General features: G+C 42.5%; 2 protein-coding genes across 3 annotated transcripts in view; both read left to right on the forward strand.

The window, feature by feature from the left end:
- The window catches only part of LOC308077415 (uncharacterized protein), a gene marked incomplete at its 3' end in the record, with an annotated part of 58,722 nt that extends 46,278 nt beyond the window's left edge, over positions 1-12,444 (forward strand). Inside the window, exons 3-8 of the mRNA XM_080418095.1 lie at positions 1,294-1,395; positions 1,537-1,639; positions 2,457-2,523; positions 3,054-3,109; positions 3,548-3,637; positions 10,843-12,444. Of these exons, the coding sequence (XP_080274221.1) occupies positions 1,334-1,395; positions 1,537-1,639; positions 2,457-2,523; positions 3,054-3,109; positions 3,548-3,637; positions 10,843-12,444 (1,980 nt within the window). The 5' untranslated portion in view covers positions 1,294-1,333. The remainder of the gene's footprint in view (positions 1-1,293; positions 1,396-1,536; positions 1,640-2,456; positions 2,524-3,053; positions 3,110-3,547; positions 3,638-10,842) is intronic.
- Positions 12,445-13,336: 892 nt separating this feature from the next.
- LOC308077416 (uncharacterized protein) lies at positions 13,337-17,573 on the forward strand. Of its 2 annotated transcripts, XM_080418098.1 has the most exons (5): positions 13,337-14,083; positions 15,096-15,164; positions 15,542-15,610; positions 15,793-16,465; positions 16,581-16,831. In XM_080418098.1, exons 1-5 carry the CDS (start codon positions 13,345-13,347, stop codon positions 16,684-16,686), a joined length of 1,656 nt encoding a protein of 551 aa, XP_080274224.1. In that variant the 5' UTR covers positions 13,337-13,344; the 3' UTR covers positions 16,687-16,831. The 2 variants fall into 2 exon arrangements, with proteins under 2 accessions (XP_080274224.1, XP_080274223.1); XM_080418097.1 differs by having other exon boundaries at positions 15,793-17,573.
- The last annotated feature ends 2,252 nt before the right edge of the window (positions 17,574-19,825 follow it).

Below are 19,825 nucleotides of genomic sequence, written 5' to 3' on the forward strand. Positions count from 1 at the left end.
ACCTGAACAGTTAGAGATATGTCATATAAACAAGACCAGGAGACCTGGTTCTGCCAGACCCAGAATAAATTCCCTTTTATGCCCTTTTATGACGAAATTCAGAGGTCCCTTTTATGCCCATGTATGGACGAAAGGGGGACAAAAAGTGGACAGACTTTTATGCCCATGTATGGACGAAAGGGGGACAAAGCCTCATGTAGGCCGACCCCTTGGGTCTGGCAACAAATATTATGTCATAACATCATGTGTTCCTCATTGTTTCACCCTCCTTTTTTGGGCGGTGTAACTGCCCCTATATGTGAGGTTTGGACATCGACATTCGCTGCACTGTGATTGGCCACCATTGTACCCCCCTAACCCTGCACCGTGATTGGCCACCATTTTACACCCCTAACCCCTACACATTCAATGCAAATCTACATCGACATTCGCTGCACTGTGATTGGCCACCATTGTACCCCCCTAACCCTGCACCGTGATTGGCCACCATTGTACACCCCTAACCCCTACACATCCAATGCAAATCTATACTTTTCTTTAAGTGAGCTTCCATCACTGTGATGACCACTAGCTGTAATATGATTGGCTGACTTTATTGGCTGACTCTATTCAGGACTGTGATTGGCTAGTGAAACACATGACACACGTGCATAGCCCTATAAATAGGACTATGCACTTAAAAAAAACACATTTATGTTTTTTTTTAAGTGAATCACACATTGTGGGTGGAAGGGGTATTAAAGAAAAAACACATTATTGCCAGACCCAAGTGGTCGGGCTTACATGAGGCTTTGTACCTGTTTCGTCCATACATGGGCATGGTCCATTTGTCCTCCGGCCCCAGCCAAAAAAGTCTGTCCCCCTTTCGTCCATACATGGGCATACACAGGCTGACACGTCATGTGAAGTCCGGCTTAGCCGTGACGTAGTGCATGTTTTGTACCTGTTTTCTCCATACATGGGCATGCCCCCTTTGTCCTTAGGCATTCCCCCTTTCCTTAAGCTCCAGCCATAAAAGTCTGTCCCCCTTTCGTCATTCTACATATATGGGGATGTGGGTCCGGCAGAACCAGGTCTCCTGGTCTTGTTTTTTTAAGTGAGCTTCCATCACCGGGATGACCACTGTTAAATAACAACAGTGACATAGTGCTCCAATTCCACATGCTGTGATTGGCTAGTGAGACACAACTTCCATCACTGTAATGGTCAATGACCACTATGATGACCACACACCGCCCACTTCACACTGGGTGTGATTTTTCTATGTCTTTTCTAACATTGTTTTTCTCTCAGCTGGGACTCCATCAGAGCCCTCCCTCCCTGTGATGCAAACATGAGGAAGTCTTGGCATGAATACTTCACACAAAGGGACCGTGACATCTATGTCCGCAGGCTGTGAGTGTTAATCACACAGAAAGCAGAACCAGTACAATGTGTTCTCACCATCTTCTAGACCCCAAACCAGCTGAACAAGAATGATGTGTTGAATCTGATGTCTGACTTTGTCTCTTTCATTCTCTGTGTGTTGGTGAGCAGTGTAGTGGACATGTCAACAAGAGACCCAGCTGAGGACATTAAGGACCTGGTGACTGATGCTCAGAACATAGAGAGGAACATATATGAGTCAGTTAACAGCTATGTAAGAACCTAATATACTCTCCATGACCTTTATGTACATTTCTTGTGAATACATGAACTACAATGTAACGGTTCCAAACTCATGTCTAACATTGAACTGTTCCTCATTCAGTGACATACACAAATAAAACGCTGAAATGTTTAAAAATGTGTCCAGAATAGGGATGCCAGATCACATCTTTTGCAACGCGTTGTGAGCTTGTAGATTGGCTATTTTCAAAGTATATAGGGCTGAAGTGGTTTGTGTATGTTTTGTAATAATAATCGAAATCTTCAAAGTAATTAGTAATTAACATTTTTAAATAATTGTAGTGGAGTAGAAGTACAAGTATTGAACATTGGAAATACTCATGTACAGTAAAAAATACATCAACATGGTACTTAAGTACAGTACTTGAGTAAATTTACTTTCCACCACTGCTTATACCTAGTGAGGCCCTGATGTGTACATTATTTTCTGTTGAAAATACAGGAAGTAGAAGTTAATTCCAAACAATGTTAAGGAACTGTCTGTTAACATCTTGATGTCGTTTTGACTCTCATTGGGCCCGATTCACTAAGCTGTTTACACAGCTTTATGGTCTTAAATGGGGGCGTGGAGCAATGCACAGAATCTTCCATGTGAACACGCCTCTGACCTTCAGGCAAAAATGAGGAACAACTGTGATCCACACCTATCAGGGATTTACACACCCCTTTGTAAATTGCACGTAGTTTTTTGCTTAGAATAGACATTTTATTTACACCCATAATTTACACTGATATTTACGACCAGCTTAGTGAATCGGGCCTAATGTCTGTTAATGTGTGAAATACAGAGTGGATACTTGAAACTGATTTTGGAGAAGAGGTCTGAGCTGGAGAAGAAGGAGCGGAAGAGTATGGGTAATATTCTAGCCTCTGACTAGCGCACGCACACACGCGCACACATACACACAACCACACAACCACTTAAACCCTACAGTATATACTTTGGTGACCGGGGTCACGCAGGGCTTTGTACTTGGTCCCTTCCTTTATCCCCTCTACACCAAATCTCTTTGCTGAAAATAGCAGATCTACTAACTGTTGTGACATGTTGTACTGTAACTTGTGGTTCAGGTATTTTCACCAGATGTTCACATATTTACAAAATGTTCATCTATTATGAGCTGTCCAGAATAGTGAGTCTAGGGTTGATGTGGTTAAACTAACATGTTCACACTGTGTCCATTTAACTCTTACTTCATACTGGAGGGGGAGGGGCTAACCTCCAAGTATGATGTAAGAACAAAATGGCCACTGTGAATATGGTTAATTTAATTTAGTTTATGTTAAGTTGATATATATATATACAGTCATAAAACAATGCATCAGTCCTCATGTCTTCTATACTAATCATGTGTAATGAATGTTTGTTTGTTGTTCTTCTGTAGAGATGAAACAGTCCATGGATCAGACATCAACACCTCCCCTTCCTCCTGGGGACAAGGTTATTATAGTTTTCCTAATCTGCGAACCCATTCTGTAAAACAAAGAGGAAAAGATCTGGGGGAACCACCTCCTTTTTTTGTGTAGAAACAGGAACTATGCTTGGCTCCTCCCCTTTCTTAGTCCACTTCCTCCAGGGTTCTGTGTTTATTCCTTCTAACAACAACATTACATGTTTAAGACAGTGGTGTTGCTGTTAGCAGAATCAGAATCGAATCTTGAGAGATTATAGTTTTGCTATAGTTTACATACATGTATATTTATTATTTTAAAGCCTTTAAAGTTTTATTTTAGTGTTTTATTAGTTAAAGTGTTTTAGTTTTTCATATAATATAATATGGAATATTTGTCAGAGGCAAGATTCAAAGTGATCAGAAAAATCCATCTTTCTCTTTTTTCTCGCTCTTTCTCTCCATCCATCCATCCATCACGGGTGAAGGTGGAAGAGGAGGATGAGGAGGGGGGAACAGAGGGAGAGAGCAAGAAGGTCGAAGGTCAACCTGACGTGAAGATGGAGGAGAAACCAGAGGTGAGATCATTATTAACCCAGAGGTTCTCAACTCAAATGAATGTAATGAACTATCTGGTAGGATGTAAAATCATCAGAGTCTCTATAGTCAGACTAAGGAGAGAGAAGCTCTAGTGTCAGAAAAGGCCTGGCTCTTTGTGTCATTCAACTCTCAGTCTAGATGTATGTAACCGGTGTAACTATTTCTCTGCATTGTGTTTAATGGACGGACCCAGGAATCTCTTTGGAGACAAACTGTTTATTCTGACTCAGAATGACATAAAAACACGTTTCTGGGTTAGTTTGGCTTCAGTGCATGGACTCCTCTCTAAGCGAAGTTAAACAAACACAGTATAAGTAATTTGCAACTCCAATTGTTATTTTGTTATACAGGGAAGATAACAAAAGACACCCACCTCATTCCACTATGGAAATAACAAAGGCGGGTTTAGGAAACTCTGAGACTGTACTTATTGGTGACTTTAACACCTGTGTTCTTAAGGAAGACTCAGCCATCTTTAAGTCCCTCAGAAAGTTCTGTGACCTGCACAGCTTTACCCAGCTGATAAAGCATTTAACAAGGGTGGGCATAGCTTCTCAATCAATCATAGACCTAGTGTTGACGACGGACCAGTCCAGAATTTCAAAGAGTGGGGTGATTGAGTGCAGCTTAAGTGATCACAATATTATTTTCTGCACTCGGAAGAGTCCTGGTCCTGTTTCAAAAAAGCTTCTTTGTGTGTACTTGATAACATCGCACCCACAAAGGTGGTGAGGGTCAAAGCAAGCACAGAACCTTGGATGAAGGGTGACATTTTGAATGCCATCAAACTCAGGAACAAAAGCTACTCCGAGTTCAGGAAAAACAAAAGTGAGCAGCTACTTGAAAAGTGCAGAAAACTATGCAATGTAGTTACTAAATTGATCAGAAATGCCCAAATGAATTTCTTAAATGAGAACATAGAGGCAAACAAAAGCCACCCACAAAAACTTTGGGAGGCACTAAAACAATTAGGCTGCAACGGAAAAATCCAGACAAAATCTACAAACATTTGTATTATCTCAAGTGGCTCGCTCATTACCGACAAGCAATTGGTAGCGGACTGTTTTAACAGTTTCTTCACCACAGTTGCAACCCAGTTGGTAAACAAACTCCCCCAGCATTCAGGTCTGTATGGCCATGACCACATACAAGCTCACTATGAGAAACTAGGGGCAAAAAAAGATTCCTTCTCATTCAAACCTGTAAGGACTGATGATGTGCAAAACAAACTCCTCGCCCGACAGCCAAAAAAGGCCACCGGCCTTGACAACATCCCCACCAGATTCCTCAGAGACGCAACGGTCTCCATTGCTCCCGTGGTAGCCCACATTACAAACTTATCCATCAGTCAGTGTCACGTCCCACAACAATTCAAGTTGGCAAGAGTAATCGCTCTATATAAAAAAGGAAGCAAACTAGATCCTGGCAACTATAGGCCTGTTTCCATCCTTTGTTCCATCTCAAAGGTTATAGAGCGATCAATCCAAGAACAAATCAACAGCTACCTCAGCGAGCGTAATCTGTTGTTTGAATTCCAATCGGGGTTCAGAACATCCCACTCCACTGACACATGCGTACTGTGTTTGACCGACTACATCAAACGTGAGGTAGACTCGGGCAAATACTGCGGCATGGTCATGCTGGACCTCCAAAAGGCGTTTGACACTGTAAACCACTCAATTCTACTTGATAAGCTGAGGGCGATTGGTTTTGATTGCACATCACTAAATTGGATGAGATCTTACTTGGAGGGTAGAGAGCAAGTGGTTGACATCAACGGAACCATGTCCTCATCCCTCCCGGAGAGCTGCGGGGTTCCTCAAGGCAGCATTCTAGGGCCGTTACTGTTCCTACTATACATTAACGACATGAATGCTGCCTGTAACTGCAAACTGTTCGCTGATGACTCGGCACTCCTGATCTCGGGTGAGGACAAGTTGCAAGTTGAGGAAGCTCTCAGCGCCGAACTTTCCAAAATCCGTACCTGGCTTACCGATAACAAACTGTCACTACACCTTGGGAAAACTGAATCCATTCTCTTTGGGACCAAACATTCCCTCAGTAAGTTGAAGGTAAATGACTTCAAGGTCAAAGTCGATGACACAATCATCTCTAGTAAAGAAGAGATTACCTATTTGGGATGTATTCTTGACAAATACTTGACAGGAGAAAGCATGGCAACAAAGGTGGTCAAAAGAGTAAACCAGAGAACCAGATTTATGGGCAGAGTTTCCTCTTTTGTCAACCCTCAGGCCCTCAGGACCCTCTCAGGGGCCCTGATTCAGCCCCTTTTTGACTATGCTTGCTCCTCTTGGTACTCCAACACCTCAGTGTCACTGAAGACTAAGCTTCAAACCTCCCAAAACAAACTGATTTGACTACTTCTCGGACTGGGGCCCATGACCCACCTCTCTCCCACTCACTTTGCCAGCCTAGGCTGGCTCAGGGTGGAAGACAGGGTTAAACAACTAAAAATGGGACTGGTCTTCAAAATTGTAAATGCAGATTTGCCCGAAATGCCCCCTATACCCGCTTATCTGTCTAAATACCTCCAAAAGGTTATTGACACCCACAGTCACGAAACTAGAGGGAGCGTAAACAACAATCTGATACCACCCACCCATAAAACAAACATGGGCAAATTCTCCTTCTACAGCACAGCCACCAAGGTATGGAATAGTCCAATCTGGGAACCCAGAACCAAATAAGAATGAAAAACAGCGCCCTCTGCTGTTTGTACTATCTTACTTGGCTCTGGGACAATGGCGACGTAGCACCCGTGCGCAAAGGAAACCGGGGTTTTGGTCTGCCTTCAGCTTTCACTTCCGGTGGTGCCACTATGTTTTCATTCCCATTAACAATATTTCTACACGGAACTCTAACACCACTTCTCCCAGAGAACATGGATCGTTTTGGTTATAAGCCCACTTGTTTCTATGATGAAAGAGTAAGTTAAAATGTGAATATCTTTCCGTGGTTTTGTCTGCTCCGCGGACGCTATTGTTAAATTAGTTTGGGTTTGTTTCGAGGGGGAAAGATCGACGGACACGTGAATCCCGCCCACTACATTTGATTGGGAAAAGCGCGGCCTGCTTCCTGATCTGAAGGCACGCCCACTTGTAGCCCAGTGCGTACATGTTATGACGAGCCTTCACGACAGATTCCAACGCAGAGCAGAATCTGTTCTTGAGAGATTAGGAATAGTCTAACCCCATTTAAAACAGCCCTAAAAACGAATCTTTCTGGAGGCCACAAGAGGAGGTAGTACCAGCTTCCCGGTAGACAGACGACCCCCCTCCCCTTTTTTTGTATATATTATTTATTGTTCATGCTTTTTTTTTTTTTTTTTTTGTACATAGTGTATTTTTTCTCTGTATTTTAATGTTGATTTGAACTGTTTGGTTGCTACTATATATGTCTATGAAATTAATTCAAGGACCCCAATGGAAACGAGTCCGCAAGGACTTTTTTGGTCGGACCTTTTAGACAAAAGTATTATAAATGTAACTGTGTTGTTTTACATTCTTTTACATTCTTGCCTAATACAAATTTCAATCAATCAAAGAGGTGGGTGTGTGGCAGGACATTTATACGGGAGACAGACAAGGAGCTTTTGCATGTATTATAATACACACCAACCATGTAGATTAGAACAAAGACAGGTAGAAGCACCAATTTGTAACACATTTTGTGTCATTATACTAACTGAACGTTATTTATAATTGACGCTGTGTCATGAGTCCATGTTCAGTGGAAGGGGAGGAGAGACAGGACAGCAAATCCTTCTGTAGTTTAACGGTGACAAAGCAGCAGTGATCAGGGGCTTTGTGGCTGAGCAGGTCCACTCTATGTGCTTCTGTTCTCTACATCCATAGCAGACAGACCAGGGGTGTTGGTCTTGTTTCTGTCTCCTTGGTACCTCTCCTGACTGGAAGGAGGAGAATGAAAACAACCACTGTACTTATAGCTCATTGGCATGAGCAGTTGAAGCCCGGTTGTTGGGCTATAGCTTGGGTGTGCTCCATTCTGCATGTTGTATGGCATTGTAGATTGTCTGTGGGCAGGACAGGTGAACATGCTACCCAATATGGTCGGGACAGAGTTGTGGCATAAAGGCTTGTTGGGCCAACTCCTCTTGGACAATACATGACAATGCACAATAACTGTGTTGAGACAGTAAACACAAGCCTGCGTTCCTAATCTTCCTTTTCTCTCCTCATCCTGGAACACAGCTGTTCCCTGTTTTCACCCTGAAGTAGCCTATAGGCCGGTCAGAACGCTGAGCTAACACTGCATGTGGCACAATCCTCATATGTGATCCCTACTGGTAAAAGCGTCCCCAAGTCGCGCTGCTGGAAACAGAGAAATGGGAATTTAACTCAGATTTCTTTTGTTGTGTTTTTCGTTTTTTTCATATTAACACAGTTCAAATGTTGAAGAAGGTTTCTATTGCAAAATATAGTCGTGGGAGAATCATTAGATGGTTACATTTGTAAGGCAAAGTAGGCTCTACTAGGCTGCTTTTGAGCAAGTCTCTGTGTTACTTTTGGGGGTGGAGAGACACTTGGCCGAGATTTGCATAGAGTTTCGATTGGTCGCTAGCTAGGCATTGTACTCCGGTTTCACTGTCTGAGCCTATGGTCTGAGCACCGCAAGAGCCAGTTTTGCCAGGTTTTGTTATTATAAGTTAGCCCCCAAGATTTTATTTGAAAATAGCAGATCTATAAGCTCACAGTGCGTCTCTCGCGATGCGACGCGTTGTGAGCTTGTAGATCTGCTATTTTCAAATAGCTGATGCATACAGTAGGGTTAAAATGCTCATGTGGCCCATAGTCGCTTATTTTGGGCTTTTTTTCCTAGACCTGGTTGCTTATTGCTCTCATAGAATCTGGCAACACTGGTCTCTGGTTATGTGGCGTTGTTGCTTAACTTTAGGCGCATAGCAAAATTTGCTCTGATCTGCTCAGCAGAAAGGATTATTCATTCATTTTCCTCCTGTGTGTTTGATGACCCCCCCCCCCCCCATTTTGAGCTATACCAACCTTTCAGCTAAACAGGCCGCTCGTTTGTAATATGGAAGTATTCCACTGTATTCCACAACGTGTAGCTAGGCTAGATAGCATAGCCTCGTTAGCTCGTTGTGGCGAGTGTCTTGCCTGAACTGCAACCTGGTGTTTGGACTTTCTTCATTTACAGCCTGTACATCTACATAAACGTTCAGATCTCAAATATAAAGTGCTTAACGCGTGGCCACGGATGTTACATTATGTACGGGCCCACATAAGTACACGTATCTTCCGTATTGTTCAATAAAAAGCATTTCAATCCGATCGGTGGCCATTTTATCCATTTGCTTTCAACTACGCGACCGCATCGGTTGGGAGGTGTATTGCACTCTTGATACATTATAACTATGAGAAAATGGCCACCGATCGGATTGAAATGCTTTTTATTGAACAATGCTGAAGATACGGGTACTTATACCCACCTGAAGTGAATTGTAACATCTGTGGCCATGGGGTAAGCACTTTATATTTGAAATCTGAACGTTATGTAGATGTACAGGCTGTAAATGAACAAAGTGCAAACGCCATGTTGCAGTTCAACAAAGATGTCACGACGACGTGTAGCTGCTTATTGGCAGTGGTGGAAAGTAACTAAGTACATTTACTCAAGTACTGTACTTAAGCTCCGTTGTGAGCTTGTAGATCTGCTATTTTCAAATATTTAGTACTTTTACTTTTGGTACTTTAATAATAATAATAATAATAATAATAATAATACACTTTATTTGTATAGCACCTTTCATGACATGAAATGCAGCTCAAAGTGCTTTACAGAGCAAGAATACAATTACAGTTAGAACCAATTTAACAATAAAGCAAACAAAAATAAAATAAAATAAAATAAAATAAAAGCAAAGGCATAAAACAACATTAAAATAGGCAATACAGTGAGGAATTAAAAATCAACCAAAGAATCAGCTAAAAGCAAGAGTGAAGTAATAGGTCTTGAGCTGTGCTTTAAAGCTATCGACAGAGGCTGCCTGTCTTAAGTGTAATGGGAGTTTATTCCACACTGTCGGTCCGTAAAAGCAGAATGCTGCTTCACCGTATTTTTTATATGTCATTGTAGGCACCTCGAGCAGGTCAGCACTTGAAGACCTGAGGGCCCGGTTTGACATTTTGATGCCAATACTTTTGTACTTTTACTCAAGTAAATTTTGAATTCTGGACTTTTACTTGTAACAGAGTATTTTTATATTGCAGTATTGGTACTTTTACTTAAGTAGAGAATTTGAGTACTTTTTCCACCACTGCTTATTTGGGCTTGCTTTCAAGATTCTTTCAATGGGGGAGTGATTAGAGGAGTGGCTAGGCTGAATAAATTACCCATTGTTCACGCCCATTACCTGGAGCTGAGAGGTGCTCGAAGTGACAATTCTTTAGAAGGGATTATCTCAGTTTGCACTATTATAGATAACCAGATTCAAATGAGCACATCTTCTTCAAATATGTTCCGATTTCAATGAATGATACATCATATGAAAGCTTATATTCTGTACTTTAATAAAATCAAAAATGCCAACTTGCGGCATAAAGCATTGTACCCAGTCACATATTTGAGATTACTTAATCTCTCAAGTCAGATTCAGAGCTACGCAGCTGAATCTGTTCCCAACTCCCATTACAACATGTAGAGTTTTTGTTATTGGGAATATAAACAAACATGCACCACCGGAAAAGGAGGGCTGAGGGAGAGTGAACGGGCCGACATCCGGTCCCTATACAGGGGGAATTGGGCAATGCCCCCAGAGGCAAATTCAAAGGAAACAGTCAATGAGTTCCCAGATTGGAACATACTTGACCAATAAATGTTCTGAACGAGGTGAAAACTACTGTGAGTGGTTATTAATGCTCATCTGTGTGGCTTTGCATAAGCCGAGCGCCATCTACTGTCCCTTAACTCCACCACAATAAAACATGAAAAGAACAGCTTAAAATCCAAGGTTGTAAAAGAAGACACAACCTAAACAAGCAATACATAAATATATCTGGAGGATAACATATCTCCATCAAGCATGTGTGTTGTTGTGTTATGGCAGAGTTACTTTTGTTATTTTTGTTTAATTAATGTCCTTGATTTGATTTTCCCTTTCTCTATTCTATTCTATTCTATTTAGGGAACTATTCATTTTCATGGTGAGATGGAAGAACATCCGGGTACAGAGTCACAGTCCTCTCTACATCCCTCTCTGGAGCTCCAAGATGAAACTGATCTAAGTTCATGCTTCAGTGGTTTGTGGATAGAAGAATCCATCTCTCTGCCTCGTTCTCACAGCTTACCCTCACTGAGCCAAATTCCATGTTTAGAGAATAAGACAAGTTTCAGAGCCAAGCGGTCCCACAGCGTAAATGATGTTAGACTACTGGACAAAACACAGAAAATTTCACCTGATATCATTGTTGTAGAAAACGAGGAAAGCTACAGGATCCACTGCAACCAAGCAGGACTGTTCCAATGCAACGTGACCGACCTGGTGTTTAAGATGAAGACAGAGGGAGATGTGACTTACAGGACAGTCCACTGGGACAGAGGGCTTCTATCCCAGCTTGGCATGAAGAGGCCTGCAGGACCACTGTTTGACATCAAAGGTTTTCAGGGGTCTGTGTGTCAGTTACACTTTCCACATTGTGAGATCCTCTCCATGGGTGGAGGCAAATCCTTGTCTGTTGTCCATGTGATGGATGATGGGCACATTGAGCTGATCAAACCCCATGTGATCACAGAAACTCATGTTATCATAGATGTAACTGGATTATCTCTATTTGGTATCATCACAGAGATGTTCTACTGGCCCAGTCCTGTCCAGCCCAGTCCTGTCCAGACTGTCCAGCCCAGTCCTGTCCAGACTGTCCAGCCCTGTCCTGTCCAGACTTTCCAGCACAGTCCTGTCCAGAATGTCCCGCCCAGTCCTGTCCAGACTGTCCAGCCCAGTCCTGTCCAGACTGTCCAGCCCAGTCCTGTCCAGACTGTCCAGCCCAGTCCTGTCCAGCACAGTCCTGTCCAGACCCGTCCTGTCCAGGCATTGGTGTCACTGTTTTATGCACCACCGATTGATGATAATCATCCCAGTTCAACTCTGAAAGTGTTGCTGCTGCCTCGGAACGTTGTGCTGGATGAAGTGAAGAACAAAAGGAGGAAGCTAGTTGGAGAGGAGATTTACATTGAAAAGCCTCCCTGTAAACTAATCCCAAATCAAGAATACACCCTCTCTGTTTCACCTGAAGATGATTCCATTATAATTGAACCAGATAGAGCAATATTTGAAGTTGATGAATCATCCTATCACAATTTCACTTCAACATTTGAAGTGATTTTGGATGGAAGGTTTAAGCGTGTTAGGCTGCTTTTAAGAGACAGTAGCCCACCCATCTGTGCATGGAAAGGCTATGTAGACCTTTTAGCTGCTGCTTTAAGGAGACAACAAGTTCAGCGCACAGTGACTCGTCCAGCAGATGAGAGACTGTTGTCTGTGCGCAGCAGCTTCGTCAACAGCGTTTCAAATTCCGTTCTCAACAATATCCTGGATGAACTTTTAGAGAAGAAGGTGATAATCAAAGAAGAGTATGATACAGCCTACGTGGAGAAAGTGAAACAAGTAAAGGCACGTGTTGTCATCGATACAGTGACGAACAAAGGAACTGATGCAAGTTTAATCATGATATTCATTCTCTGTGAAACCGACCCATTCCTCTCGAAAGGTCTTGGGTTGATGTTGTAAAACGGTACAGATGTACATAAAGTACCTTCAGTATCTAGGCAATGTCCTGCATCTTTTTATCTTTTTGAAGATAAAAAGTCAAAGTTGGACACATTGAAGTTGGATTATTATAGTGTATTCATATTTTTTATGACACGATCAGCCAGAGCAACTGAAAGTAAATGAACAATTACAGGTGCTTTTTCAGAAGGGGGTGATAATCAAAGAAGAGTATGATGAAGCCTGTGTGGCGCAAGTGAAACATGAAAAGGCACGTTGTGTCATCGATACAGTGATGAGCAAAGGAACTACTGCAAGTTTAAGCATGATATTGTTTCTCTGTGAAACCGACCCATTCCTCTCTGAACATTTTAGGTTGATGTAAAACTGTGCCAATGTACTTAACACATTGATTGCCTAGATCAAGTTAACTCGTTTTTAGAATCCATCGCTTGATTGCCTAGATCGAGTTAACTCGTTTTTAGGTCTTTTCATTGGTATAAGGTAGATTGCAATCTTCCACAACTTGTGTATTAATATTAAGCTTCTACGACAAAAGAAAAGTCACATGATCGTAAAAGTCACGTGATCTGAGCAAAACACTACAAAGCCGGGTGCAGAGTTACATTCCTTGTGGCATTCTAAACAAACAACCAGCAGAGACAGACAGAGAAAGAGAGCGAGAGACGGTGACTGAGACAAAGAAGGAGCGAGACAGACAGAGAGCGATCGAGAGAGAGAGAGAGAAAGTGTGTAGTTAGGAGAGGTGAGAGTAAGATAGATATATATATACATATATATACCTATATATATATTTATATAGTATAGTAGTAGGCGTACATTTGTTATAGGTGGGAGTCGGGACTAAAACGAGTCGCTCGTTTTTAGGGACTAAAACGAGTCGCTCGTTTTTAGGCGAATATGCCGGCTGTGGGAAAGAAATGCAAGGCCAAACGGCTTCGGAGGGACCCGACCCAACGAACAATTTTGGAGACCATGTCCTTCACTGCGGGACCACCACCACCACGACCCATGGAGGACGAGAAGGATGGAGGATCCGCGGAGATAAAGGCGGAGATGAAGGCTCCCACTACCCCCGAGGGATCTGTGGTCGTGAAGCCATCTCTGTCGGTGAAAGACAGTTATGCCTTCACGACCACAGAACCCTCGTGGCGACCACCTCCGCCGCGACCACCTCCACCATCGGAGGGATCCGAGGAGGCGAAGACTGTCCCCGAGGGATCTGAGGAGACATCGGTGTCTTCGACCGTCCCCCGGCGCCAGCGGCGACCGGCACGGGGGCCTACAAAGCAACCACCTCCGCCACCACCGGAACCCGAGGGATCTGTGGTCGTGAAGCCATCTCTGTCGGTGAAAGACAGTTATGCCTTCACGACCACAGAACCCTCGTGGCGACCACCTCCACCCCTACCACCTCCCCCACCACCTGTGGAGGTATCTGAGGCTGAGCCTGAGGACACGAACCCACCGGTACCAGACATCGATCCCGGGCACGGGTTGCGTCGTAGCGGCAGACAGATAACCGCGTCGTATCGCCCAGACCCAGATACTACTGACGGTGAAGAGAGCTCCGATTCGGACTGCTCTGGCAGCTGGGAGCCAAGCCCAAGGAAAAGATGTCTGGATCCGTTTACCAGTGGTAAGAATATATATATATATATATATATATATATATATATATATATATTTTTTTAATCATATTTTACCTTTTGGTTGCACTCTGAAAATAGCAGATCTACAAGCTCACAACGCCTCGCGCTGCGACGCGTTGTGAGCTTGTAAATCGGCTATTTTTTGTACCTGATATTTGTATAAAGTCTGTGGGGCACTACTTATCAACTTTATATCAACATATAAAATGGCACCAAACAATTCAATCGCATCACAATGTAGTGCTTTTATATTGTTATGATCATTGAATGGTGCCATTTTATATTTTGTCCCTAAAAACGACTAAAACGAGTCGCTAAAAACGACTTGTTTTTAGGCGAATATGGCTTAGGCGAATATGGCTATTTCTTACCTGATATTTGTATAAAGTCTGTGGGGCACTACTTACTTATATCAACATATAAAATGGCACCAAACAATTCAATCGTATCACAATGTAGTGCTTTTATATTGTTATGATCATTGAATGGTGCCATTTTATATTTAGTCCCTAAAAACGACTCGTTTTTAGGGACTAAAACGAGTCGCTAAAAACGACTCGTTTTTAGGCGAATATGCCTATTTTGGAGACCATGTCCTTCACTGCTCCCTCGGGACCACCACCGTTATGATCATTGAATGGTGCCATTTTATATTTTGATGAATTGAATACCTATGAATGGTTTCATCCCTTTTAGACAAATTGTTTGACTGGGCCTGTAACAACTGGAGGTGTGTGTAACACCTTATTTATATATGGACAATGTAGCCCGGTGTGGATTTCTAGGATATTGCACTCTGGGGTCAGCCAGTTATAAAATATGTTGTACTTATTTGCATTCAGATTTACCACAGTAATACAAAATTACTAAAACCCCACTCTGCAATGATAAATGTCATTCATTCTAAGTTCCACAAAGTAATGCACCACCACATGCTGGCAGTGAAGATCATTGTACATCGTATTTACCAAACTATTTGATGTTTTACTTTGATTTCAGACATGATGGATTTGGAGGAAGCAGGGCCATCGTGTTCAACCGCAGTACCACCTGTCGGCCGTAAAAGAGGTAAGACCGTTTTCACAGCTGGTACCACACAACATGATTTTGACAACACATTTTGTTTCAAACATTTTCTGTAGACTGTTGGTTTTTATAGATGGCATTTTCTTCATAACGGGTCCATTTGGTTCCATTCTAAATGACCATTACAGTACAATGTTATTTCTGCCAGTAATGTCACACACACAATGATATGTTGTGCCATGTTGTACTTATTTGCATTCAGATTTACCACAGTAATACAAAATTACTAAAACCCCACTCTGCAATGATAAATGTCATTCATTCTAAGTTCCACAAAGTAATGCACCACCACATGCTGGCAGTGAAGATCATTGTACATCGTATTTACCAAACTATTTGATGTTTTACTTTGATTTCAGACATGATGGATTTGGAGGAAGCAGGGCCATCGTGTTCAACCGCAGTACCACCTGTCGGCCGTAAAAGAGGTAAGACCGTTTTCACAGCTGTACCACACATGATTTTGACAACACATTTTGATTCAGTTTTAGTCATAGTCTGTTGAATAAAATTCCATTTAGTTTTAGTCATATTTTCATATAAATCAACACTGCCACACAAATAAAAAAATATGTATTTTATGGTAATTGTGTATTTCTGTAATTCACAGGACGTGGTGGTAGGCCCCCAGCTGTAGCGCATGTGTGGAAGGACACAGATTGGGAAGCTAGGGCAGACATCCCCTTCACCGCTAGTCCAGGTCCTCGAAATGCTGCAGCTGAGTTGCAGTCGACCATTCCTGTTGACTTTCTGGCGCTTTTCCTCACTGATGAGCTGCTAGGGATGATCGTTGAGCAAACTAACATTTATGCTCTAGCGTTCATCCAGGCCAGGTCTGATGAAGAAGTGGCGCAGCATCCACATAGCAGAGTGAAGGACTGGAAATCGGTTTCAGTGGGAGAACTGAAAATCTTTTTCGCCCTGTTGTTCCTCACTGGCCTTGTGCGAAAGCCTGATCTAGTGCACTATTGGTCGACCGATGACCCTCTACTCACACCGTTCTTCGGCCAAAACATGCCACGCAACAGGTTCCAGATTATCTGGCGGTTTCTTCACTTCACGAACAATGAGGCTGACGCTGCTGCTGCTGCCGCTGCTGCGGAAGCTGCTGGCGAGGTTGCTGTTGTTGACAGGCTTTGTAAAATCAACCCGGTCTTGCTCTACCTAACAGACAAATTCAAGGAGATGTTTGTTCCAGGTCGCAACATCAGCATCGATGAGGGGATGCTTCTGTGGAGGGGACGCCTAGCCTTCAGAGTGTACAACCCACAGAAGCCCACCAAGTATGGAATAAAGTCATACATTTTGTGTGATTCTGGAATGGGGTACTGCTACGCAATGAAGCCATATTCTGGACAGTACTCTTCCCTAATAGACACAGTCACTTTTCTGTTGCAGGGTCTTACAGGGTACGGGTTTTCTTTCTTTATGGACAACTACTATAACTCAGTGGCCCTGTATGAACTCCTCCTTCAGAACAACACGCATGCCTGTGGTACTATGAGGCTCAAAAGAGGTGAACCACAAGCCATGAAGGATGTGACGATGTCCAGCCTGAAAGTGGGAGAACGGAAGATGCTTCACAATGGCAAAGTGATGTTATTGGCCTGGCGAGACAAACGCATCGTTCGATTGATCACAACCCAGCACAAGGATGAAAATGTGAAAGCCATATAAAGTGTGTTCAAATGTGTGTGTGTGTGTGTGTGTGTGTGTGTGTGTGTGTGTGTGTGTGTGTGTGTGTGTGTGTGTGTGTGTGTGTGTGTGTGTGTGTGTGTGTGTGTGTGTGTGTGTGTGAAAAATGATAATGGTGTGTAAAAACAAACTCAAACATTTGGCACAGATAATGCCAAGTCTTGACACACACACACACACACACACACACACACACACATAGGCAAAGATTTTATTTGTATTTATTTATTTTGCACTAATTGCACCATTTATTGATGTTGAACTTGGAATGATTATTATTTATTTTATTATATAGTAAAAAAAAATCGACTGAAAATAGTCACTTCAGTGTTCATGTTCATTCACTTTGGAGTGAAACAGAGCGATAAATGTACAATCTAAAGCATATTTCTTTTATAAACAAATATTGTTTACATGACAATGTCAATGAAGGCGCAACATAAATGTCAAAGACTTTTGAAATCATTTTATGCATCTAAAGTGTGTCCTTTTACTAAAACGCTCATAACTCTGAATCTAAAGAAAAAGGTCTGTTTTTGGTGAAACCAAGCTGTATTCAACTACCTCTAGCTAAAGAACGGAACATGCTATCAACTCACTTTTTTTTCAGATGAAAGAAGAGATTCTAAGCTTCGTTTTGAGATATTCCATTTGTTTATAGTCATAACACAAAAAATTCTGTGAGTCCTCAAATATGAGTCAGAATGGTCAAAATTCCTGGCATTGGCTGATCCTGTTATAGAAAAACCTCTGGCAGTCAATGTGTTAAGTTGGACACACTGAAGTTGGATCATTATATTTAACTATTATCTTCTTTATGACATGATCATCCAGAGCAACTTCAAAGTAAACGAGCAATGACAGGTGCAATGCCTTGCTCAAGGACACTTCAACAGGGTGCCTGGCTACGGCATGGACACACATTGACTGTTTCAGAGATTAAACACAGGATGTTTCGACCACGACCTCAGGACACAAAGATTTGACAAATGTGAGCAGGCCTGGTGTTTCGGGCATCAACTCGCGAGTTGAAAAACAGTAGAAACTAGCTAAATAACTTTTTTTTTTTTGGCAGATTTTCGTTTTTTTCCATATTAACACAGTTCGAATGTTGAGGAAGCTTTCAATCCCAACAGATATCCGTTTTAGAATCATTAAGTGGTTTAAATTACATTACAAAAACAGTAGTGTTTCTGTGTGTTTCTGTCGGTCTTGTGGGGGCGGAGAGTGGTTTTAACTTGCAGGGACAACATTAGCATGAGTGGTTTTGGTTGGTCGTTGGCCCATTGTTCTCCGGTTACAAGCCTAATCCCCGCCCATCAGTTTCGCTCCTCTCTGTGGTGGTGTAAAGTAAGTAACTAAGTACGTTTACTCAAGTACTGTACTTAAGTACAATTTTGAGGTATTTTTACTTTACTGTAAAAATACAGACTTGAGGTACATCATCAAGGCAGCACATATCAATATCCCAGCCTCCGCCATCTGCATAGCACATGCACACATCTTGTATGTAAGTAGTACAGTAAGTACATTAAGCTTCACCATGTGGGGTTCAACTGAGGAATGTTTGTCCATATTGTAGATTTACAGACAAACCGACTAGATTAAGTCGGTTTGTTGCCTCAGGTTGAATATTCAACCTGAGGCTGAAACTAACTTCACCACGGTGGGAAGCGGCTAGCCCTGGTCCAGAGCGTTAGTGAGTTCCCTCTAATGCCCTGGAAGACCCAGGGCTCTGCGCTTGTACAAGGAATTACACTGCCCTGCGAGGGCTCAAGAGTAGTGAAAATAAACAAAACCATTTCGCTACTCACTGAAACAAAGGCTGTTTTGTGTTGTTGAAAGTCTATTCTCGGAGGTGGGAAGCCTCTCAGCACCCCACCTACTCTGTAAAATACACTTTTTGGGCAGAAAATAAAATATGTCCGCGAGACGGAGATTATTTTGATTTACTCCACAGTGCCCTCTACAGATTTGGTTAATGGTAAGTTCAAATTGTCCAGATCTGTCCAGCACAGTCCTGTCCAGACTGTCCAACACAGTCCTCTCCAGACTGTCCAACACAGTCCTGTCCAGACTGTCCAACACAGTCCTGTCCAGACTGTCCAGCACAGTCCTGTCCAGACTGTCCAGCAAAGTCCTGTCCAGCCCCGTGCTGTCCAGGCATTGATGTCACTGTTTTATGCACCACCGATTGATGATAATCATCCCAGTTCAACTCTGAAAGTGTTGCTGCTGCCTCGGAACGTTGTGCTGGATGAAGTGAAGAACAAAAGGAGGAAGCTAGTTGGAGAAGAGATTTACATTGAAAAGCCTCCCTGTAAACTAATCCCAAATCAAGAATACACCCTCTCTGTTTCACCTGAAGATGATTCCATTATAATTGAACCAGATAGAGCAATATTTGAAGTTGATGAATCATCCTATCACAATTTCATTTCAACATTTGAAGTGATTTTGGATGGAAGGTTTAAGCGTGTTAGGCTGCTTTTAAGAGACAGTAGCCCACCCATCTGTGCATGGAAAGGCTATGTAGACCTTTTAGCTGCTGCTTTAAGGAGACAACAAGTTCAGCGCACAGTGACTCGTCCAGCAGAAGAGAGACTGTTGTCTGTGCGCAGCAGCTTCGTCAACAGCGTTTCAAATCCCGTTCTCAACAATATCCTGGATGAACTTTTAGAGAAGAAGGTGATAATCAAAGAAGAGTATGATACAGCCTACGTGGAGAAAGTGAAACAAGTGCAGGCAGGCAGACCCACTCAAGTCAAGTTATTGGACAGATGCTCTACCAGTTGAGCTAGCTGTTGGCTGAGAGATACAGGTTTCCTGGTGGTTTTAACCTGTTTTTCTGGAAGTCAGTCTTCAAAGGAAAGCATCATTGCAGATGTCAGTCAATTTATCCGCTGCCCCAAATTACCGGGGACACTTGACTTGAGTGGGAATCGAAC

The sequence above is a fragment of the Gymnoscopelus braueri genome (genome assembly GCF_963280865.1).
Source record: "Gymnoscopelus braueri genome assembly, chromosome: 21".
Classification (NCBI taxonomy): domain Eukaryota; kingdom Metazoa; phylum Chordata; class Actinopteri; order Myctophiformes; family Myctophidae; genus Gymnoscopelus; species Gymnoscopelus braueri.